This window comes from Pseudorasbora parva, chromosome 2 (genome assembly GCF_024679245.1).
Source record: "Pseudorasbora parva isolate DD20220531a chromosome 2, ASM2467924v1, whole genome shotgun sequence".
Taxonomy (NCBI): domain Eukaryota; kingdom Metazoa; phylum Chordata; class Actinopteri; order Cypriniformes; family Gobionidae; genus Pseudorasbora; species Pseudorasbora parva.
In genome coordinates, this window is record NC_090173.1 from 16,960,588 (window position 1) to 16,985,871 (window position 25,284).

The 25,284-nt window shown below is 40.9% G+C and overlaps 1 protein-coding gene across 2 annotated transcripts; it reads left to right on the plus strand.

Moving 5' to 3' along the window:
- Positions 1-6,697: 6,697 nt before the first annotated feature.
- pecam1a (platelet and endothelial cell adhesion molecule 1a) lies at positions 6,698-23,883 on the plus strand. Of its 2 annotated transcripts, none has more exons than XM_067457278.1 (15): positions 6,698-6,817; positions 6,906-6,929; positions 9,524-9,817; positions 9,923-10,204; positions 12,190-12,450; positions 12,770-13,039; positions 14,675-14,959; positions 17,956-18,228; positions 18,971-19,109; positions 19,210-19,289; positions 20,011-20,064; positions 20,139-20,204; positions 21,639-21,710; positions 23,094-23,168; positions 23,625-23,883. In XM_067457278.1, the coding sequence occupies exons 1-14, from the start codon at positions 6,763-6,765 to the stop codon at positions 23,135-23,137; spliced, it is 2,199 nt and encodes a 732-aa protein (XP_067313379.1). In that variant the 5' UTR covers positions 6,698-6,762; the 3' UTR covers positions 23,138-23,168; positions 23,625-23,883. The 2 variants fall into 2 exon arrangements, with proteins under 2 accessions (XP_067313379.1, XP_067313369.1); XM_067457268.1 differs by having other exon boundaries at positions 23,094-23,116.
- The last annotated feature ends 1,401 nt before the right edge of the window (positions 23,884-25,284 follow it).

The window sequence follows — 25,284 nt, forward strand, 5'->3', positions numbered from 1 at the left end:
TAATCGTTAACACTTCAGAAATGTACTTCAGCATATGATATATAGCTTAATTATCCACAATTTAGGATACAGGATTTAAAAAAATAATAATAATTATATCATGTAATCATGCACAAACTAAATTTGACTTGACTTTAAGCACATTATTGTGACCATCTCTGAGGAAAACCAGGTGAGATTTTGATACAGCAAGAGAGAAGACACTGATGACATGCTTTTCATTTATTTGGCAAAAAAAGAGAATGTGTATTGCTATCTTTACATAAACTTATGTGCCTTTTTAGCACACAAAGATTGAACTTGAAGCTCTCAAAGACTGATTTGAAGAATTAACTGCCAACTTTAGTGTAGCTTTAAGCCTTGTTTATACTTGACACGTCCGCACGAGCGCGAGAGTGCACGTGGCAAAAGTCACATCAATGCAGAATGGGCCATTTTGCTTGGCGAAATTTTTTATCTTTGCGCGCGGCTCCGCAACCGAAGATCCAAGTTCCCAGCGAATCTGGCAGAGCATGACATCTCATCAAGCCGGCACCCAGCCTGTGCGTCGAGTATAAACCATAGACCATAAACACCTCCCCAAATGGACATGGCGCGCATGCAGTCAGTAGAGGCTCGCGCTGTGGAGCCAGACGAAAGTACAAGGCTTCAGGTAACATACGGGCTACATTGCGAATGCTTCGAACCATGCGACACGCACATGCTCCGAAAAGAATGGTTCGGATGTTTTTTTTCATGTAATGTGCCACCCCTATTTAAGCAACAGTTGGTTATGTGATGCTTAAATGCTTAATCAATACCTTACAATTTAAGAAAATTCCTTATATTTTCCTTAGACTAAAACTAAAGCAATGTATGTGACTAAAATATGACATTTTAGTCAAAAGACATGACTAAATCTAAATCTAAATTTGCTATCTAAAATGAACACTGGAGAGAAGGAAAACATAGTGCAAGTTGTCCCTACTCGGGTAATAGGTGCAGTGCAGAGGCGGATAAAATCACTTTCCCAATTAATTAGCAAAACTTCCTCCTCTGCAGTAGAGTGACTAGGGCTCCACTTCATCCCCTCAAACTCCACCAGAATTCCCTCAGTGACTGACGTATGGCTGCTCGCGCACTTGGTCAGTTGTTTCTTCAGGCACAGTCTCCGGGATGATCCTTGGCTCAGTCCCTTTATTCACTGGCTCTGGTATCGCAGCAGGCTCTGGCTTTGCGTCCTCAGTGGGCTCAGGCTTTGCGTCTGCGGTTGTCTCTGGCTTTGCGTCTGCGGTGGGCTCAGGCTTTGCGTCTGCAGTGGGCTCAGGCTTTGCGTCTGCGGTGGGCTCTGGCTTTGCGTCTGCGGTTGTCTCTGGCTTTGCGTCTGCGGTTGTCTCTGGCTTTGCGTCTGCGGTTGTCTCTGGCTTTGCGTCTGCAGTGGGCTCAGGCTTTGCGTCTGCGGTTGTCTCTGGCTTTGCGTCTGCGGTGGGCTCAGGCTTTGCGTCTGCGGTGGGCTCAGGCTTTGCGTCTGCGGTGGGCTCAGGCTTTGCGTCTGCGGTGGGCTCAGGCTTTGCGTCTGTGGTGGGCTCAGGCTTTGCGTCTGCGGTGGGCTCAGGCTTTGCGTCTGCGGTGGGCTCTGGCTTTGCGTCTGCGGTGGGCTCTGGCTTTGCGTCTGCGGTGGGCTCTGGCTTTGCATCTGCAGTGGGCTCTGGCTTTGCGTCTGCAGTGGACTCTGGCTTTGCATCTGCAGTGGGCTCTGGCTTTGCGTCTGCAGTGGGCTCTGGCTTTGCGTCTGCAGTGGGCTCTGGCTTTGCGTCCGCGGTGGGCTCTGGCTTTGCATCTGCAGTGGGCTCTGGCTTTGCGTCTGCAGTGGGCTCTGGCTTTGCGTCTGCGGTGGGCTCTGGCTTTGCGTCTGCGGTGGGCTCAGGCTTTGCGTCTGCAGTGGGCTCTGGCTTTGCGTCTGCAGTGGGCTCTGGCTTTGCATCTGCAGTGGGCTCTGGCTTTGCGTCTGCAGTGGGCTCTGGCTTTGCGTCTGCAGTGGGCTCTGGCTTTGCGTCCGCGGTGGGCTCTGGCTTTGCGTCTGTGGTGGGCTCTGGCTTTGTGTCTGCAGTGGGCTCAGGCTTGCCTGTCACTGAAGTGGTCAATGGGATGGTTACTGAAGTCTGTGTTCCTGTCCTGCCGCCCTCTCCCACCTTTTCTCTATGTTTCAAGTCAGCCTATTGAGCCTTAATGTCTGCCTGTTCTGTGTCTGCAGAGAGGGTTGTGTCGGAGATATTTGTCTGTCCTGTGTCAACCTAGGAATTTATTTGTGAAATCCCTGTCTTCCCTGTCCCTGTCAAAACTTCCTCCTCTGCAGTAGAGTGACTAGGGCTCCACTTCATCCCCTCAAACTCCACCAGAATTCCCTCAGTGACTGACGTATGGCTGCTCGCGCACTTGGTCAGTTGTTTCTTCAGGCACAGTCTCCGGGATGATCCTTGGCTCAGTCCCTTTATTCACTGGCTCTGGTATCGCAGCAGGCTCTGGCTTTGCGTCCTCAGTGGGCTCAGGCTTTGCGTCTGCGGTTGTCTCTGGCTTTGCGTCTGCGGTGGGCTCAGGCTTTGCGTCTGCAGTGGGCTCAGGCTTTGCGTCTGCGGTGGGCTCTGGCTTTGCGTCTGCGGTTGTCTCTGGCTTTGCGTCTGCAGTGGGCTCAGGCTTTGCGTCTGCGGTTGTCTCTGGCTTTGCGTCTGCGGTTGTCTCTGGCTTTGCGTCTGCGGTGGGCTCTGGCTTTGCGTCTGCGGTGGGCTCAGGCTTTGCGTCTGCAGTTGTCTCTGGCTTTGCATCTGCAGTGGGCTCTGGCTTTGCGTCTGCAGTGGGCTCTGGCTTTGCGTCTGCGGTGGGCTCTGGCTTTGCGTCCGCGGTGGGCTCTGGCTTTGCATCCGCAGTGGGCTCTGGCTTTGCGTCTGCAGTGGGCTCTGGCTTTGCGTCTGCGGTGGGCTCTGGCTTTGCGTCTGCGGTGGGCTCTGGCTTTGCGTCTGCGGTGGGCTCTGGCTTTGCGTCTGCGGTGGGCTCAGGCTTTGCGTCTGCAGTGGGCTCTGGCTTTGCGTCTGCAGTGGGCTCTGGCTTTGCGTCTGCAGTGGGCTCTGGCTTTGCGTCCGCGGTGGGCTCTGGCTTTGCATCTGCAGTGGGCTCTGGCTTTGCATCTGCAGTGGGCTCTGGCTTTGCGTCTGCAGTGGGCTCTGGCTTTGCGTCCGCGGTGGGCTCTGGCTTTGCATCTGCAGTGGGCTCTGGCTTTGCATCTGCGGTGGGCTCAGGCTTTGCGTCTGCGGTGGGCTCAGGCTTTGCGTCTGCAGTGGGCTCTGGCTTTGCATCTGCAGTGGGCTCTGGCTTTGCGTCTGCGGTGGGCTCTGGCTTTGCGTCTGCGGTGGGCTCAGGCTTTGCGTCTGCAGTGGGCTCTGGCTTTGCGTCTGCAGTGGGCTCTGGCTTTGCATCTGCAGTGGGCTCTGGCTTTGCATCTGCAGTGGGCTCTGGCTTTGCGTCTGCAGTGGGCTCTGGCTTTGCGTCTGCAGTGGGCTCTGGCTTTGCGTCTGCAGTGGGCTCTGGCTTTGCGTCCGCGGTGGGCTCTGGCTTTGCGTCTGTGGTGGGCTCTGGCTTTGTGTCTGCAGTGGGCTCAGGCTTGCCTGTCACTGAAGTGGTCAATGGGATGGTTACTGAAGTCTGTGTTCCTGTCCTGCCGCCCTCTCCCACCTTTTCTCTATGTTTCAAGTCAGCCTATTGAGCCTTAATGTCTGCCTGTTCTGTGTCTGCAGAGAGGGTTGTGTCGGAGATATTTGTCTGTCCTGTGTCAACCTAGGAATTTATTTGTGAAATCCCTGTCTGCTCTGCCCTGTACTTCAGCCCTGTCTCCCCTCAGCCATTCAACTCCTCCCACGCTGGCTCAATCTTACTGCTTGGACTCGCCTAAAGCTTTGTGTTTGTCAATTCAGTCCTGGAGTGTTGACTCTCTAGCTCTGCCCAGAACTTCCGAGCCCATCACTTTACCTCGGCTTGTCGAGCAGTTGGCTCCACTGTGGCTTCTCGCTCCCTTGGCTCCACTTGGGACTATAATCCCTACAGCTTCGCTGTGCTTCCTTGTCCTCCGGCTCTACCTTGGTCAGTCATTGCTCGGCCTGTGCCATAATCTTCCTGGCTTTTAGCTGCTCTTCGTCCCTCCACAACTTCGGCTACATTGAGCTCCTCCCTCCCTCAAGCTCCGCCTCGGTCCTGACTCGCTCCTCCTTCGCCTCAGTCTTCCAGCACCCTGGCTTCACCTCGGTTGCCTATCACTGCAGTTCTGCCTTCCTCTCCAAAACATTCGGTATCACCCGATCCCTTCAGTTCTTTATCTCCGTCTGGGTCTGAACCCCCAGCAGTTCCATCTCTGTCGGGTGTCCCCCTAGTTCTGCAGGTTAATTCTCCAACATGCTTTACCAAACTCTATTTGCAAACAGACGGTAACATCCGCCCCAGTGTCAGCTTTTGTACCAATGTGTTTTTTTTAACCTTTTTTCACCTATGTCTCTGATAAACTGTTTACTGGTGTGAGAGCAGGACAACCTGTCACTCATATGAGATCAACCAATAGCAAACCTCCACCATCCAATCATTTGCACAAGGACAAAATCAAGTCCCGCCCTCAGTTCAATTCATCAAAGAATCTTGAAAAAAAGCAATTTCCACAAAAATTAATAATAATATGAAATGTTTCTTGAGCATCAAACCATACATATTAGATCATGTAACAATGAAGACTAATGAAGACAATGAAGAGTAATGATGTTGAAATTTCAGCTTCGATCACAGGAATACATTTATAACATTTTAAATATATTCAAATAGAAAACTTTTATTAATATTTCACAATATTGCTTATACTGTGTTTCTGAACAAATAAATACAGCCTTGGTGAGCATAATGTTAATGGTTTTAAAATGAACACTTCTTATCATCCCCAAGCATTTGAACTTTAGTGTGTATAAAATATATATATACTGTGCTACGGTTGCTAAGTTTTTATGATTGGTTATTAGGTAGTGTGGTTGTATGCTAATATGTTGTGAATGGTGCTAGAGTGCCGCTAAAATAAAGCTATTGAGATTATAAGGGGTTTCTATAGGCTTTTGCTAATCACTTGTTTTTAGACAGACTAGTAACAGTATCTGCTGTATATATAAGGCAACACATAGTTCATGAACATTTGCATGCACATATTAGTGTGAGTGTTGTGGCCATGAGCCCCTTTTCCAGGTGATAAAAGGCCTGGAAAAGGCCACACATTATAGTGTGTCATTCGATAACAAGCCCATCTAAACCTGTATTACCATGTGCTGCAGAAGAGCCGTCCTACTAAAATAGACTAAAACACGCAGCTAAAGCAGAAAGACAATAGAGTGTTGGTGTTGGTCACTGATTCTTCATTGTGCTTTGACTTTGTGCTCGTGGCATCTGTTTTCATGTGGGCAGCAGGACATCCTGTGTTTGAGCTAATTCACTGAAAAAGGCTGGTATGCTGGTGTGTGCAAGCGAGGTAGACGCCCAATTAAGCTCAAACATACAGCATGAATCATTTAGCACTGTTAATTCAGGAGTTCCCTCAGGCGAGTGAGGAAAGAAACCGCCATTAACGGAGGCTTTCGCTCAAAGTGTCACACAGATGCAGTGAATGTGACAGCTTCAATTAATTCTCTCATTCAAGGCATCACAACTTGTTCTGACAGGTAATTTAGGAATGTAGGGACAGAAATACCATTTTGCTCATTTCTGGTCTTTGATAATGAAGAGATGAAGCATTACACTAATTTACTATCAACACAAACCTCTGCCTCTTTAAAGACTGTACACAGTCTCACTGTCTCTCTGCACCCAACATCCTCTCTGCAAACCTGGAGCAATATCTAGTGGTAGAGCTTGCATACTGCAACCTAACAGCAGAGCTTACTTGGCCAGTGAGACAGATACACTTCAGAAATGGTCTGTATTTAGAACCTTGAAAGCCAGAGGCACATGTTGACATTCGGTTTTTAACTCGTTTTAACTCGAGTTTAATCATGGACTTTTTTGTCATATGCCCAACATGCCTTCAAGGTCGCTTTTGCACAGGGTATTCTTTCAATGGATCTGGCAAAGGATGGGTTTGACTTTTAAGCCTTAAAGTCGGCATGAAACGGAAGTTGAGAGTCTTGTCTTTCCTATTGTGACGTATATCCGAGTGAAACAAATTTTCAAAAAATGTGGGGCGGGACTCGATTTTGCCCTTGGGAATAGATTGGATGGTTTAGGCTTGCTATTGCCCGACCCTCTTGCCAGTAAACACAGCAAACACCATAAAAAAAAGATAAAAAATTAAAAATAAATAATGTAGTATTCCATAAATACGAATACCATAGTACATGTCCACAAATCCATGGTATATACATATGTCAAGAAATTTGGTATCACGGTGTCCGGGCCCAAAAAAAAAACAAAAAAAAAATGAAATTTTATAAAATTATATAAAAAAATGTGCTGGATGGATGCCACACCGTTGATGCATCTTCCTGATCTTATGTGATGTCTTCAACACAGCACTGAAACAGGAGACCTTTAAGACCATCAGAATACCAATGTGTTCAAGGGACAAACTAATCATGCGTACATCCTGAGGAAGGAACAAGTTTCCTGATCCACGTTAAACAAAGAAAGGCGGTTCCATGTAATAAGTGCGAGCATTCTGCCCTTCTCTCCATCCTCCACGTCCTTCACATTCATGAACACTCACCTGTAAAGATGAGCCTGTGTCTTCTCTGGCTCGGCCTGCTCCACATCAGCCTGAGCGCTCTGTGTAAGGACACTATGGACAGATTCAGACCGTCACATCCTCTTTTTATTCATTTGTCTCATCTCTTGATCACTTTTGCTCTTATCTGCAGGGCAAGCGGCCGATACACAGTCAGGTAAGTCCTAAGTTTCCGTTTTATTTGCATGTGAGAGACCGTTTTGGTCACGACGACAGTTTCGGGGCACCGGTTTCTGTTGGGTTATTTTTACCTCGCTCAGATGAACCTGACCACTTGTTTTATATAGTTGGGGAAAGGGAGCAGTGAAATATCATGACAGTTCTGAGCTTATCTGAGACTTGTATTTTTAGTCAGAGCAGATCTGAGATTCGCTTGGACGCTTTGATCCTTCAGAGATATTTTGCCACGCACTGTTTGGTCGCTCAAAGGAAGTTTGCGCTTCGTGTAATAGCAAGATATTTAGTCTGCCTCTAATTAGAGGCTCAAACAAGACAAGTGATGCAGACTCCAACCCACAAACACTAACATTTTCTAATCAACCTACCACCATTAAATTTGGATTTGGATTATCCTTGTTTTTCCAGATTTTAGTGTTGTTTACAGCGGATAAATCTGGTTGTGTTTGTTGGCCAGGCTGAGAGCTGTACGGCAGAAATCACAGGCTCTGTTGAGCTCCTTGGGGAACCATGTTTTGTGTTTGTTTATGTGATTTCCTTCCTTCCCCTTCTTTCTGTTTGGAACGCCGCTGCTTTCCACACTCTCAGTGTGGCCTTCTTTAAGACTTCAGGAAAAGACCTAATGTGTTCTGCTCAAAGTAAACATACTGAGAGGATGACTCTTTAGAAGTGGCATCTGATGGGCTTTTTTATTGTTTTTGTGAACCGAAGAAAGCGCGCATTTCTGTAAGAATGATCTTGCGTAAGTTTACTGTAGTGTGTTATTTTAAAGTATATTAAATTTAAAGTTAATATATTTTAAATATGCTAAATTGCAACTTCACCATTTAGTAATGTGTGATTACAAATATATATAAATAGATTGCATACAAGCTTCAAAATAAATTGCATTAAAATTATATTTTGCTGATTCAATATATGCGTATTTTATATGATTACATAAAGACACCATAAATGTGTGGCAGGAAGTTTAAAGAATTTAGAGCAAGATTTAACAGAATTTATGAGCAAAAATTAACTAAAATTATCTCAGACCCAAAAGGTGTTTTTGAGATGGCAATCAATTTGTATAATCTATTAAAACAGAAAGGTTTAAAAGCCTTTTCTGAATTTGTTTTATTTATTTATTTATTTTTAGAGACAACTATTGTGTACTGCAAACGATTAATCTTCTGACTTTGTCAATAATAAATGTGTAAAATTATTTTAGAGTAATATATAAAAATTATGATTTTTTTTATTTATAATCCCCCTCTCAAAACACAATTTTACATAATAATAACAATTTTATTACTGTAATCTTATATTAAATATTAGCAGCTTGTGTGTGTGTGTGTGTGTGTGTGTGTGTGTGTGTGTGTGTGTGTGTGTGTGTGTGTGTGTGTGTGTGTGTGTGTGTGAGCCTGTTTATGTGGTTTATGAGGACACAAATTTGTATAACTACATGGGTATTACACTGGTATTACTCTATAAATGTGGTTTATGAGGACATATCAAATGTCCTCATAATTCAAATGGCCTTAAAAACATACTAAATGATGTTTTTTTGAGAAAGTAAAAATGCAGAATGTTTCCTGTGATGGGTAGGTTTAGGGGCAGTGTAAGGGGATAGACAATATGGTTTGTACGGTATAAAAACCATTACGCCTATGGAGAGTCCCTGTAAACCACATAGACCAACGTGTGTGTGTGTGTGTGTGTGTGTGTGTGTGTGTGTGTGTGTGTGTGTGTGTGTGTGTGTGTGTGTGTGTGTGTGTGTGTGTGTGTGTGTGTGTGTGTGTGTGTGTGTGTGTGTGTGTGTGTGTGTGTTCAGGTTAGGCTACACTAAGTTGGGAGGGCTACATGTCCTCACTTACATAGTGAAATATTATCACAACTGACTAGTGTAAACATGGTCCTCACTATTGAAAAAGCCTAATAAATTGGACAACACGTTTTTATTTAAATCTAATGTTTTGTTTCTGTGATGGGAAGCTTTAAGGGTAGGGTTTGGGTAAGGCCATATAAAATATCATGAACCTAATATAAATCTAATTTTGTTGCAATATTGTCCTGTTCGACACTGTGAAGCTGCTTTGACACAATCGTGATTGTAAAAGCGCTATATAAATAACGTCGATTGATTGATATAAAGCGCTCGTGGCTCGACTCGTCGAGACTTTTTTCCAAGATGGCTCCTGTCTGTATACGCGTAATGTACTGTCTTTATAAAGTGTACACTTACAAAGTTCTCAATGCTTCGGTTTGCATGTAGGGACCCTCATTATGCTACTGTGTTAGTGTGAGGCTATTTTGAGCCTTGTTAGTGGTATTAACTAGCGATTTATTTTCACTTACCCTTTGCCCCATAGACAAGCATTAAAAGCTAATCTGTTTTTAGAGATAAAACTCTTAACATTCGATTTACATGAAAACGCATCCCAGAGAACGATCGACTCGGTAACCTTCTGTTAATTACACCTAGGTTCATTTTTCACTGGAGTTGTCCTTTAATGGAAGTATATGTAATGCCCTAAATAATATAGTGAAACAAACGTGTGTGTGTGTGTTTTATTTCTGGGTCTTTCTGAGCAGCCTTCACCATTGATCAGGTGACGTTGACTGTGTTTCCTGGTAATAATGTGACGAGTGGCACTAACTTAACCTTGCGTTGTGAGGCCAAGGTCAGTCACAGCCTCTCCCAGTCGCTGACCTTCAGCTTCAGCTTCCTGCAGGACGATCAGGTGGTGTACTCCAAAAATACAAGCTCCTCAGTGGTGCAGCGCAGTTTATCTCCAGCCAGGGTGTCCAACTCGGGTCGCTACCAATGCACTGTCCGCATCAACAACAAGTTTAGGACCAGCAACAGTCAGACACTCAGAGTCACAGGTTGGTAACATAACTGATGCTCCTAAAATGGGCCCCGCCTCAAGCTGATGTGATTGATTATGGAGAGGTCAGCAGTTAAAAAAAGAAGTCTTTAAACCCATACAGGCCTTCAAGTCCCCACGCTGAAGGTGAAGTCTGATATCATTTCTGAGGGGGATATCATCACCGCGACATGCAGCGCACCAGAGGAGACGGGCAGTCTGATCTTCTTTTTCTACGAGGGCAATCAGGAGGTCAAGCGAGTCACCATATCCAGCAACTCTGTGACGACCACACTTACCACGCAGAAGCTCCAAGACATCTACCTGCTCTGTGACTATATGGTTATTATGCATCCCAATGCAGGCTTCTCCAACAAAAGCAACATGGTGAAAGTGTTTATACAAGGTAACATCATGTACATTTTGCTTGCTCAAAGAAACTTGGTATAAAAAACCCATGACATCAACTTTGTTGTTTTGTGGCTTTTAGTCCACATCTGTTGGTAACACTCAAGGTATTCATTTCTTTAAAGGGTTAAGAAAAGCCATAATGCATAGATCTTAAAAACTGAAATAAGTTTTTAAGATCTATGCATTATGGCTTTTCTTAACCCTTTAAAGGAATTAATACTTTTCAGCAAGGATTCCCTGTTCAGTTGATTATCCTCCTCTGCATATTTAGGCCTTTAGTTCCTTCTGTTCATCATTCGGTGGTGTCATTGTTTTACGTGGTTGTATTCGAAGCTCATTCATTTGATCTCCTGCATGTTCCAAGTTGGATTTATTAAATCAGTTTTTGTTGAATTCTCGTCATTTGAGCAATTATTGCAACCATGCTTGAGAGCATCATGGATGCCATGAAAATAAAACACTGTGGACAGAAAAAAAAAGTGATTGGCTCTGAAATCTTTAATAAATTTTGATCATCTTTCACTCATAGATTTATGCAAATGTTAAGGATTAGTTTAGGGTTCATGGTTAGTACCTTGATATAACCCAGTAATTGTAATGTCAATAATAAGTATAAAGTATGTACATGGGGAACAGGGCTGACAAATGTTCCAACCCATTCTCACTCCCAAGGCGTCAAAAACCGAAGCATGGTCAAGTGCCTTCAGCGTCACAATAAAGACGCTAAAGGTGCCCCAAGGCGTCATGTTTCGACGCGCTGGGTGTTCCATTCATTTCAGTGAGAACCCTTTGGCGTCATACACAGACGCGCTGGGTATTAGTAATGTTATCGTCATGGTGAAATTGTATTAGTTTATAATTTTGCCATTATGACATGTTGGAGTGTGTTTTTCAATTTAATCAGCAAGCATAATTTTATTTACATTTCTTTTATTTACGCTATTTAGACATGCTTAACATGTAACCCAACCCCATCCCATCCCTAAACCTACCCATTTGTCTGAACATGATATAAAACACAGGATATAGCCTGACATATACGACTGCATACACAAGTTATTCAAAAAAGTTAAATAATCCAAGTTTTCCGAGGCCAAACGATTGATTTGTATGAAGAAAATCCCCAAAAGCGATCAGCATCTCCATCCGCAGAAGATCATCAACAAACACAATCAAATTTCAAATATTGGCGCCGGTTACGTGAGATTTCATAGTGAAATTGCATTGGCTCTCGTATGTCTTGTGACCAATTGCGTCATTACGTCAGCATTGATTGTAAAATGTCATTGGCTCTCGTGTGTCTTGTGACCGATTGCGTCATGCTCAGGAGTCTTTTGAATTATTTGAATGAGAAATGAATGAGTTCGTTCACGGGGCAGCGGGATCATCATTTCAGCGATTAAAACATCAAGATCGACTCTGTTCTTCACATGAAGATATCGTATGACTTCAGAAGACTTGGAATGCAACATGAGTTAATACTTTTATACTGCTTTGGTCAGTTTTTGCAATAAATACCTGTGACTGTACATTTATTTGCCTGGTATATGTGTTTTATATTGTTTAGATATGGGTAGGTTTAGGGTAGGAGTGGAGTTAGTTGCTCCAAAATATAAAAGTAGCCTTTAAATATTAATAAAATCATGTCTGCTTTTATAAACGCAAATAATTAAATGCGTCTGTTTATGACGCCAAAGGTTTATCATTGTAATGAATGGAGCACCCAGCGCGTCGCAAAATGACGCCCAGGGGCACCTTTAGCGTCTTAATTGTGACGCGGAAGGCACTTGACCATGCTTCGGATTTTGACGCCTTGGGAGTGAGAACGGGTTGAATGTTCCCTAAAGTGAAATACAACAGCACAGCAAACAACCTATTAAAAAAAACTGCTAATCGAGTAATTACATGTGGTTGCATATTCACAGCTAATTATATTTTGCATTGACAGTGAGATGGGCCTTTTTTCTTTTCTTTTTATAGATCTCAATGTGATCGTGCCACAAATAAGCATTTCCCCCGAAGGGAATGTTGTTGAGGGTGACAGGGTGCTGATCAGATGTCAGGTGCAATATCCCTCAGATGTCGAGTTGTTCCTAACTAAAGAGAACGACTTACTTCGTCAGTCTCATGCATCCTTCACATACAGCATCACAGTAAGAGCTGAGAACTCAGGGGACTATGTGTGTAAAGCAGAGAAAGGCAGCGTGCAAAAGACGGCATCCTATCGGCTAAATGTCACAGGTAACTAACCACAAAGATAGACATTTGAGATACTTTTATTAGTTTGTGTTAAGTTGTTTTCTTACTTTTAGTAATTTTGTAGTGTGTTTATTTTATTTTACAAATAGGTTTTTTTTAAATAATTTTTTTGTTGTTATTTTAGGATATCAAGTTAAACTAATCTAGCTGAAATTAAACAAGTTTAAGTATATTTTATATTTTATTTTATTTCAGTTCAAGTTTATTTTAAGTAATTAACTTCTTATGTATTAGTTTTTCGTAACTACAATAACCCTCCACTGCATGATAATGAAATCATTTTTTCTGACTCGCTCTTCAGAACTTTTCTCGAAGCCAATTTTGAGAATGAGCCCAGGCGAGGTTTTTGAAGGAGAACGCTTCACTCTGAAATGCAGCAGTGCTGTAAGTTCCCCAGAGAAGATCAAGAAAGCAGACATAAAGTATGTTTTGCTGAAAGAAGATCGCCGTATTCATTCAGATGACAACTACTCTGTCACTGCAAGCCTGGCCACCAATGGGAAATATGCCTGTATGGCAGAGGCTAAAGGAATTAGCAAGACCAGCGAACGTCTCGTTTTAAAAGCTAAAGGTAAAGAGTTTATGATTTGCCAAAGTTTTGGCATTAGAGGACATATTATCCATGATTATAACAAAGCATGTATTCATTATTACTATGTTATAACACAGTAATAACAAAATATGTTTGATACACTTTCAATATAGTCAGACTCAAGGGTGCCAACACACCTTTCAGAGAACAGTTCTCAAAAGAACCATTTTAAGAATCGAAAGGAATCTTTGTGGAATACAAATGGATGGATGCATCAATTCCAATAAAGACGCTTTATTTTTAAGAGTGTAAAGCTGACTGCTTGCAATATAATGCAAACATACAGTTGTGATTCTACGATAATGAACCACTGTGGAAATGTGAATCATTTTAACAAAATAAGAGGGATCATACAAATTGGATGTTACTTTTTTTTTTTATCAAGTACTGTCCTGAATAAGATATTTTACATAAAAGATGCTTACATATAGTCCACAAGACAAAAAATATAGCTGGGTTTTTAAAAAAATGAACCTGTTTACCAACTCTTGATTCTTAATATTGTGTGTCATTACATGGATGATGCATGATTGTTTTTTTGTTTTTTGTGATAGTTGTCCCTTGTTTGTCCTGAGCAGTTAAACTGCCCAAATGTTCTTCAGTAAAATCCTTCAGGTTCTGTATGTTCTTCAGTTTTCCAGCATCTTTTGCATATTTGAACCTTTCCCAGTGCATTGATCTGAGATCCATCTTTTCACACAGAGGACAATTGAGGGACACAAACACAGCTATTAAAAAAGGTTAAAATATTCCCTGATGCTCAAACATGATGAAAACTGTTTCAATTTTAAGGTAAATTGTACTTAATTTGTCTTCTGGGAAACGTATGCAAATTCTGTTGCTTCTGAAGGGCAGTACAAATTGATATTTAATAAACCAAATTTGGAAAAATCTTCATCCTATTTAAAAGTTTTCACCACCCCTTCAATGTTTGAACTTTTTTAATAGTTGTGTCCCTCAATTGTCCTTAGTGTAATACAATAATTCTCAAAATCATAAAATCACTGCTGGAGAGGGTTTAGATATGTTAATGATACTGGAAAACTGAACAATTAGCAGGAGTTGGAGGATTTTTCTGAAGAATGTTGGTCAGTTTAACTGCTTAGGACAAACAAGGGACTCATAAACAGCCGTCACCAAATAAACAGCCGTGGATCTTCCAGGTAATGACACACAGTATTAAGAATCAAGGGTGTGAAAACTTTTAAAAGGGGTGATTTTAATAAATTCAGCTATTTTTTTGTTTTGTGGACTACATGTAAACACCTAGCCTAGAAATCTAGACGCACCCTAGCGGCAGCAAATTTAATCTGCCCGCGAGTGTCGTCTAGCAACTCTCAATACCCTTCTGAGCTGTATTCCTCACAATCAAGATACCAAACATCTTGATGTGGGTCTGGCTTGTCAGGCATATAAACATCTTTAATGTAAAATATCTTGTAATTCAGGACAAAATACATGCATTTTGTAAGATCTCTTTCATTTTGATTCTGCAAGTGGTTCACCATCGTAGAATCACAACTGTGTGTTTTTCAATCAAAAACACACACTCTTTAGTGAGTAGGCACCCTAATGCTTTTTCATGATTCTCATTTTCTTCCCCTCTTTTTCCAGTGCCTGTTTCCACCCCTGTCATTCGTGCTGTTGATAAGGTGATAGTTGGTCGGCCATTCAATATTTTGTGTGAAGCGGAGAACGGAACGCTTCCAATAACATACAGCTTACTAAAGGCCCGCATGTTAGTGACTGAGAGGAGAGTGGTTGAGGAAACGGACAAGGCTTTCTTCAGCATAAACTACATCAGTTCTCCAGAAGAGATCTACACCTACACATGTCAGGCTCATAACCAGGGGCCATCCATCATTATGACCAGTCCACCTCTTAGAGCAGAAGTCATAGGTAAGAGGACCTCACCCTCATATCTTTATGCTGAAAGTTCTGTGTGACTAATGTTGCTGCTAATTTTTAATAATTTGGAAGTGCTTGTAGCCATTTTTAGATGCCTTAATCACTAATAGACTTTTGTGTCCGGTGGCTTGTTTGATGACTGTCACATTCATTTTATTCCTGTTCTTCACACAAACGCCTGCAAAATAAAAAGCATTGCCATTTAACAAAATTTTCAGACAAAGCGTTTCAAGCCAACAATCAAAAGTTTGTCTTGACGATTTTAATTTTTTTTTGCAACAAAGCCTTATTAGAAAAAAACATTTGAAAAACTTTAAAAACATACAATTCACAGCAGTTGAAAAAAACACAAGTGACAGTAAACCAACATCAATTCCTTTTCAGATTATAAAAACATATATATTTCTAGCACTTTGAGATTTTGTTTAATATAAAGTGCATTATAAATAAAATGTATTATTATTATTATTATTATTATTATTATTATTATTATTATTATTATATTTGTTCTTGGTTCCATGCACAATATTGTGTTTTTGACCTCAAAACTCTTGATTTATAAACTAATACATTTTGACGTTTGCATCACAAAGCCATCTTCATATGTATGGCTTTTCTGATGTAGTAAACTTGTCCAGTATCCAGTGAAACACAAATCACAATTAAAGAGCTCAATGAATTGCTTCAGCAAATACATTTTTATCTTGTGTTTTCTTTTGTGAACACTGTCGGTTAGGTTTAGTGCATGGTTTGGTGTATCACATTTTGTTTACTTTTACCAAGTTCTTCTGGAGACTCAACCAAAGAAATGAATGAATCAATGTTAAAGAAACAAATATATAAACACTATATTCCCAAAAGTTTTGGGACACCTGCCTTTACATGCACATGAACCTTAATGACCTTCCATTCTTAATCCGTAGGGTTTAATACGGAGTTGGCCCACCCTTTGCAGCTATAAAAGCTTCAACTCTTCTGGAAGGCTTTCCACAAGGTTTAGGAGTGTGTTTATGGATTTTTTTATTTTAAATTCTAGAAGCACATTTGTGACGTTAGGCACTGATGTTGAAAGGGAAGGCCTGGCTCGCAGTCACCGCTCCAATTCATCCCAAAGGTGCTCTATCGGGTTGAGATCAGGACTCTGTGCAGGCCAGTCAAGTTCCTCCACACCAAACTTGCTCATCCATGTCTTTATGGACCTTGCTTTGTCCACTGGTGCGCAGTCATGTTGGAACAGGAAGGGGCCACAGAAAGAGGCCAAGTTGGGAGCATGAAATTGTCCACAATGTCTTGGTATGCTGACAAATTAAAAGTTCCTTTCATTGGAACTAAAGAGCCAAGTCCAATCCCTGAAGGACAACCCCACACTATAATCTCCCCTCCACCAAACTTTACACTTGGCACAATGCAGTCATGCAAGTACTGTTCTTCTGACAACTGCCAAACCCAGACTCGTCAATCGGATTGCCAGACTGAGAAGCGTGATTGGTCACTCCAGAGAACACGTCTGCACTGCTCTAGAGGCCAGTGGTGGCGTGCTTTTCACCACTGCATCCAACGCTTTGCATTGCACTTTATAATGTAAGGCTTGGATGCAGCTGCTTGAACCCATTCCATGAACTCTCTTCACACTGTTCTTGAGCTAATCTGAAGACCACACAAAGTTTGCAGTTCTGTATCCATTGAATCAGCAGAAAGTTGGTGACTTCTGCGCACTGTTCACCTCAACAAGCGCTGACCCTGCTCTGTGATTTTTATGTGGCCTACCACTTCCTTGGCTGAGGAGCTGTTGTTCCCAATTGCTTCCACTTTGTTATTATGCCACTAATGTAATGACTTCGGTCTGATCTGTTTTCCTCCTCACTGATTGCATGTGTTGTTTGTCTGGAGCACAGGGGCTTATTGACGAGTGCCAGGTGATCGCTATCTTTGTGATATTTCCCCCTCCCCTTCATTATCTTTAATTCCCATTTGGGCTCTTCGTTCACCGGTTGCTAATTCTCCTTGGTTATTCTCCCTTATATTAGACCCTCTTGTTCTCAGTCTTTTGTCAGACCGTTGTGGTATGTAGCGGACACTTTCGCTCATGACCTACTTTCGCTATTGTCCTGTCCTGTCCTCTCCTGCCGTGTCGTGCTCTTTCAGTCTCTCAGTGCTGTTTTATTTTTTGTACTTTTTGCTCTCTCCCTCTCTCCCACCAGTACTTTCCTCCTTCTTATGGGCCCTGGTGGTGCTCGCTCCGTGGAAGTTCGGAGGCTTCGCTCCAGTCCCTCTCTGCACGCTCGCCACTCTCATCGGGGAACCCCCTCTCTGCGGATTCACCGCTCTCTTCGGGGAATTCCCTTGCTGCGCGCCCATCACGTGCATCCGTGAACTCAGCGGGTCTTCGACGCTGCGTCATTGGTGACGCTTGGGACCTGTCTTTTGTTAATGATGCTCTGACCAGTGGACATTTTATTTGGATAGTTTATATGCCTTCTGTGTTCCTACTATTTTCCTGTGTCCGTTTTGAGCAAAAATAAATTCTGTTACCTGCAACTGAATCCGCACTTTTTCCTGACAACTAACAGTTGACTGAGGAATATTTAGTAGTGAGGAAATTTCATGAATGACTTATTGCACAGATGGCAATCTATCATAGTACCACGATTGAAATCACTGAGCTCCTCAGAGCGACCCATTCTTTCACAAAAGAATTGTCTTCTATATGCCTAGGTGCTTGATTTTATACATCTTTGGTCATGAAAGTGATTGGAACACCTAATTTCAATTTGGAGTGTCCCAATACTTTGGCAATCTTCTGTACTTTATGAATGTATGTGAAATATGTCAATTGTCAAAACACAAATATATAAAGTTTTTAAAGGTATAGCTTGCATAAAAATAAAATAAAATAATTTATTTTATTTATTCACACACACACACACACACACACACACACTATACTCTTGACTAAAGTAACTGGTTTATCTCTGTCCGTCTATTAGTACCAGTGTCCAAGCCAGTTCTGGAGTCACAGGATGATACGGTCACAGAGGGCTCAGATCTCACCCTCATCTGCAGTGTTCAGAAGGGCACTCACCCAATTATCTTCACCTGGTATCACAACAGCGTTCAGCTCCCTTTCTCCACTAAGGAAGACAGATCCTTAAAAGGAAGATACATTGTCAAAGCCATCAAACGAGACCAGAGAGGCGACTACTACTGTGAGGCATCCAACTATGCAACTGCAATTCGAAGTTCTCCAGCTAGGATTGGCGGTAAATTTTTAAATACCACACCAACACACCATTTGATGTTCTTGATAAGCCATTTAGATCTCTGTTTTTAAATAGAAACACTTTTGAAGTACACAGATGAAAGTTAAAGATAGCAGTTTACTTGAAAGAGTAAAAGTGGAAGCAGCCAGTAAATGCCACAACATTTATGTTGTGAGAACATGAATGTGAACAAACATGATCAACACTTGGGAGAGATGACGTGCCGGCACTGCAATATCACATAATTGTAAGACTTCCCATTTACATAGTCGAGCGCAAGACGACAAAATGGAACTAAATTTGTCACTCGTACACTGTCTGGAAAGTTGTTTGAGCACAAATCCGTAGCGCACACCCAGATATTGCGCCTCAAACAGCGCATAAATACTGAATTGAACTCTCTTGCATGCTTTCTTACACTTGAATGGACAAATTCACACTAAATTATGTCAAAAAATTCCGGTCTCTGCAAGTATTCTAGTAAACACAATTGGTTATGTCTTAAGTGAACGTAAACATTCGAGAAATACATTGGCAGGTGTGTTAAAAAGTTTCTTTTAGGCTCTGCTTGTACTTATGTAGAGTATATTTCTGTCATAAAAGTGACAATGTTTACTGAAGATAATGGTAATTATGAATTCTTTCTGATTATTTGTTGTGTGTGTGTGTGTGCGTGCGTGCGTGCGTGCGTGCGTGCGTGCGTGCGTGTGTGTGTGTGTGTGTGTGTGTGTGTGTTTTATAGTCAGTTTAGCAGTGTGGAAGAAAATTCTTATTGGAGGTTTCTGTATCTTGCTTTTGGTGGCTATCGTCGTAGTCCTGACTGTCTTTTTAAAGAAAATGCCAAATCCACGCAGAAAAAAGCAAGCAACTGAGTTATCAGTGTAAGATCCCCTTCATTTCTATCACACATCTACAGTTCGTATGTCTCATATCATCATTTGTATGTTTCTTCAATATGTTTGAAAATGCCTTTTTTCTCAGAAAACCTTCAAGGCCCAAATCAGGTGACCCCATGAGAGTAAGCCTCACTCTTGACATTGAAGACAACACCAATCTCAATGGTAGCAAATTTCTCTTTTACCGTCATGATCATTTTAATACAGTGCATTTTGCTAATTTTGTTTTGTCTGTTTTTAAACTTGGTGGAAAAGTGGATTCAGACATGCCCTAAGTATACCTAAGTGTTTTTCTTTTTCTTTCATTAGTCTAAAAGAAGATTGCGTAAGGGAAAAAGACCAAAAATGTGTAACTCATTTCAATGGTCTTTAATTAGACTTTAAAAAAATGTTGTTTCAACTTAAGTGTAATTGTTTGTGCTGCCTTAAAATTTTAAGTTTAGTCAACTTGAAATGTGAAGCAAATAACTGACAACTTAGATATTTAAGTTGAATAAAATGTAAAGGCTACTCGAACACTTCAATTTTTAAGTTGACTAATTTTTACACTGAAAATTTATTTTATATTTTTTTAATTAAAAAATTTGAATTAATTCAAATTTACACAGAAAATAATTTATGAAGCATGAGTAAAACATGCACATATAGTAACGCAAGTAAAAACCTGAGCTGTAGTGTTCTAAATCATACTTATCTTGATGGATGGTTTTGTATTACCAATGTAATTCTTGTGGAGTTTGATACATGCAAATCGTTACATCAAATATATTTCCGGTATCTTTGCATGTTGGGTTAAGATAGATTACAGATTCATATTGGAAATTGCACTTTATCACTTTTTCCCTGGCACTGAATGTTGAAATCATATTTTGTTTCTGCCTTACAGGCACTCCCTGTGTGATGGGCAGGAATGTCTGGAGTGAAAATGTATCTGGCTCAGGTACAGACTTTAAACACGATGAGGCATAAGATGTGAGTTCATCTCATGACAATGTCTGCTTGCTATCAAACTAGATTCTGACGATCATACCGATGTGGACTCTGAGCTGGTTCACCCACAGGAAGAGGATCCAAGCAGAGGTGAGATGCAAAAATGTCAAAGAATCCCTCAAATGGAATCATTGCAAAAAAATCTGTCAGTTATAGATAAATATTGAAAGAGCCTTGAAGTGATTTTGGTATTCTTGTAAACTGTGACGAAGCAGATAAGCAGTGTTCAAAGTGGTCAAATTAAAGTTCTCTAACGTCCAAATTTTAAAACTATAAAATACGTTAAAATATAAGCACGATTGGTTGTGCTTCAGGATGCATCTTTTTTTCTTTTCTTTTTTGTCACAAGCCATATATAGGCCTACAACTATTTCAAACAAATCAAGACAAGCATAAGAATACTTCTATACAATGGGCCATTTGACTGTATTCTCCATTAAACACTAGATGGCAAAAAATCAGCTCAGCATTTTTCCACACAACCGCTTTTAATCATTGATGTGTTCACAACACAAAGTTGATTCTGCACTAATTTGATAGCTAGGCCTATATGGGATGCTAATTAACTTAACCATTAACTAACAATAATTGTAACCAATTAATCGTTTGCTGAATGCTTCAAAATACACTACAAATATATATTAATATATAAGTATATAAGTAGCAGTTCAGTGTCGATTCAGTTCACTTCAGTTCTGATTGTCAATTATTAAAATAGGCTAGATCATTTCATTGATAAAGCAGCTCTGTAGAAACCAGCTCAATTCATTTCTCATCCAGTGTCAATGTGCAGTCAAATCAGTAATGTTGATGAATACTAAGCGTCCCCAACTAAGTAAGCCAGAGGCGACATTGGCAACGAACCCAAACTCTATCAGGTGACAGAATGGAGGAAAAGAAACCTTGGGAGAAACCAGGCTCATTTGACCAAACCAATAAACAAAAACTGTGTCATTATAATTCAGGCTATATCACAAGTCAGAAATCCTATTGTAGATCTGTAGCAATCAAGTATGTGCTTTTGGATGCAACCCCAGTTGTTTTCACATTTACAGTTAGAGTAAAACCAAACTCAGACCTCCGCCTACCCCGGTCCACTCGGCAGCTATCACATTATCAACTTTCCATGCCCTGTTTCAAACGAAACTTTTGGTGTGAAAGCTCCTTAGACTTGTTCATCTATTTGCACATTCAATTGCTCGCACATGTTGGCCCAAAAATTGAGCTGCTTGAATACTGTGTGCGTAGACATCAGCGGAATCTGCTGATGATGAAAATTACAGAGAGGAACATGGACTATAGTGAAGTATAATTTTAGGTTTGTGTTGCTGTCCTCATTATGCAGTATTAATTAGTATGGTTGTTTTATTATTTGCATGTATGATTTCTCTCTCTGCCCCCATGACTATTTTGAAAATCACTAATCTGCACATATGTTTTTTAATGGAATATGTAAAGAAGATACGTTTCTATTAGGGTGTTGACTTTTTTCTCAAACTTTTTTTCTCCCCATATTTCTATTAGAAGTTCTTATGAAGAAAAGCATAGAGCCTGAATACAGCGACCAGCATACAGAGGTCCAGATGTCCACACCAGGTGAGCCCCGATCTTTCAATCTTTACAGCATGACAGGGAAGCGTGTTTCCATCGCAGAATAAAAATAAAAATATAATATTTTATCTTGCAATTCAGATGTTTAACATTTGCAATTCTGACGTTTTTTCCTCACAATTGCAATTTTGTATCTCCTAATTTTGACTATTTCTCACAGTTTTAAGAGACATTGCAGATTATAAAGTCCGAATTGTGAAGTATAAAATAACAATTCTGAGAAAATAAGTCAAAAACAATTTTCTTGGAATTGCGAGCTTATGTCTCTCGGTTCTGTATTCTACAAAATATCAGGTTTTTTTAACACACAGTTCTGACTTTTTACTCAGAATCGTGACATACACTTTTCTTGCAACGTAACATTTATCGCATTTGTGAGACACAAACTCATAAAAATTAGTTATAGCATATATGATTATAGGATATAAACTTGCAATTTTTGCTAAAAATTGCACGTTTGTATTTTGTAATTCTGACTGTATTTCTCGCAGTTGAGACACAAATTCATAATTATGAGTTCAACTCTGAATTCCAGGATATAAACTGACTTTTTTTCTTATAATTGCAACTTTATTTCTTGCAGTTGTGAGACACAAACTCGCAAATTGAAATGTCTGCATTGTGAGGTATAAGCTAACCATTCTGAGAAATTTCACAATTTGCAAGTTTATAACAAAATTCGGACTTTTTTCTTTGTAATTGTAATTTTGAGGGAAAAAGTCAGAATTGTGTGATCAAAAGTCAGAATTATTGTTTTTAAATTTTGTTCTGTGGCAGGAACCAGCTTCCATAACACCCTCCCCTTCAAGCATGACCATAACAGGCAGTAAAAGAGGTGCATTGTTGCGTTGCGTACTAACTGACATTGTTAATGAAAGTGTAGTGTTTTCATCATGCATGAGACGCCAGGTGGCTATTTCCTGCGCAGGCGGGAAAGAGCTTCCTGTTTCCACAATGGGCCCTGGAGCCTCATGTACCTCTGCCCTGCCGACACACACACTTGGCTATTGTTTCATCAGCGCAAATAAACACTACACAGCCTCTTTTCCCTAGATGATTAATAGCGAGATCTCTTGATAATCATTGCGGTATGTGTTTGAAACAATGCTGAAACACTGTAGAGGTCACGATGAAATGGGTTTTGGCATGCCCACATATTGCCAAACAATAGCTGCATCTGGAGGGAAACAGATTACTTACACAGGCACATTAGCATGGCACTAACACGATAAGCCCAAGGCAGGCACCGCACTCCTCTTCCTTGGGAGTTGATTGGAGTTGCTTCTGGAAGTTGGGCTGCAGTTATTAAATATTCATCCATTTTCCACTGCGGCTCTTTTGTGACGGTGGTTCATTTGTTTTTTATAGGAGTTTCGGAACAGGCTGAGGGCGTAAGTGACGCACAATGTTGACACAGACACAGACACACAAGTCCACATGTAGGTATGTACAAATAGTTTTGCCACAGGGAGGCCCTCTTGTGGAAGAAATAGGTGGCACAGAAGAAATATCTTAAATCTCACTTGGTCTATCTTAGCCTGACAAGAAAACATGCTGGGCGTATAAAATCCAAAGAGGAAAAATACTATAGAAACTATATTTTTCACAAAAAATACAGTCAGACAGACAGACAGACAGACAGACAGACAGACAGACAGACAGACAGACAGACAGATAGATAGATAGATAGATAGATAGATAGATAGATAGATAGATAGATAGATAGATAGATAGATAGATAGATAGATAGATAGATAGATAGATAGATAGATAGATAGATAGATAGATAGATAGATAGATAGATAGATAGATAGATAGATAGATAGATAGATAGATAGATAGATAGATTATGTGATTCTACAAGCTTTCAGTGAAGCTTATTTGTGTTTTTCTCAACAGGCGGCTCTGGAGTATGCGCAACTCAACAACAGTGAACAAGAAACTGCATAATGTATCAACACATTACATCTAATTTATTCAGCTTCTCCACCACCAGAAGCTGATTTTCATTTGTTTGTTTTTTTTTTGTTTTTGTTTTTCAAAATTTTACTTTGACAATATTGTTAATATTACTTTGTTGCCTGGGCTGTTTAAAATCTGAGTAAAATGCGTTGTGATGTTTATATGTCAGAAATAAAAATCTGAGCAGTCAAATCAAGTCATTTGTTGTTGTTTTGTTTGTTTGTTTGTTTGTTTGTTTGTTTGTGTTCCAGCAAAGATCGTTTATTTTACAACAAAACCGGCAACTACTAGCCTAAAACAATAGCTTCTCGGGGGGTTCTCTGGAAAAAAAAAAGGTGTTTGGGGGTAAAATGTGTGTTATTTTGGCAAGGTTGCCTGCTAAAATTCACATTCATTCGTCTATATATCAGCACTCATGGGTCTATATCACATAATAGTCGCTTCAACAAGCGGACATAGAAAACAACCCGCAGGAAAAAACGCGGACTTGGCAACACAGTGCAGTTGAGCTCTGTTGACATTTGACAATGCGTCGCTCTGTTGCTCTGATTGGTTGTAGGTCTATCCAATTGATGTCTTTCCTGGTTCAGTTGAAACGCCCCATAATCACAGCCCAGTGGAGCAGTTTCAGACTCATATTCTGACTAGAATTGAGTATGACCACATCAGGCTAAAATTAGGGGGTTTTGGAGGATCAAATCTTAGCATATATTATTAACAAACTAACTCAGTGTTTGTGACTGTGGGCAAAAGTTAGTTTGTTTTACATGCCATCTCTGAATGTCACATAAAATATTGCTGTGCCTGTGATACTTCTTGTGTCCTTGGATGGTGCCAGGGTGCTCGAGGGCTCCAATGTGACACTCATGGGCTTATCAGCGTGACTTCCATCAATCATATGACATTGTGGGCTGTCAGTAGCAATGGCCACGTATTGTGGAAATAAGGGAGTCCCATAATGGGGTGCCACTTTAACAGTTAAGGATGAATAGATCTTCAGGGGTGCCACAGTAACTCCATTGGCTTTGTGTAGGAAACCGGGCTTTACATAAGTCGTAGCAGTGAGGTTGTGTACACTGAGCTTTTCATCACTCTCAGACAGGCGCTTATTTTAGGGAGGGGGAACGTCATGTACCTCTGTTTTACTGCCATAAAGTAACCCTCTCTTGCTCTCATTCGGTCATAACATGAGCCCTGACTCGATGTCGCTCAGAATTCCAGCCCTGCCTTTAGCTGCAATGCTAAAATTGGCCGGCTGACCCCTGTGAAATGTATTCTGGGAATATGTTGTCTTTCACTTTGCCTTATGGGGCCAGTCCAGAACGCTACATTATGACTATCTTACACTTGTGACAAGAAGCTCCTCTTTCCTAGATACACGCCATTTAGCAACGTAATGCAACCCTATATACTTTATTATTAGACAGATTAGTACATTTATATCATAAGGACTTATTTAACAGTTCAAAGGTTACAGAATCGTGGTGACACTATAAAAGATGGGTGAAGCTGGTTATGCTTCCAATGCTTTCTGATTTGTTTTGTTCCATGTGAGAATCTACAGAGCATTTGCGGATTTGCCCTCAGATTTCTCCCC

Coding starts and splice junctions, on each gene's coding strand:
- pecam1a (XM_067457268.1), top strand. CDS start 6,763: ATGAGCCTGTGTCTTCTCTGGCTCGGCCTGCTCCACATCAGCCTGAGC. Junction 18,229..18,970: donor TTCTCCAGCTAGGATTGGCG/GTAAATTTTTAA, acceptor TGTGTTTTATAG/TCAGTTTAGCAGTGTGGAAG. Junction 21,711..23,093: donor GGTCCAGATGTCCACACCAG/GTGAGCCCCGAT, acceptor TGTTTTTTATAG/GAGTTTCGGAACAGGCTGAG.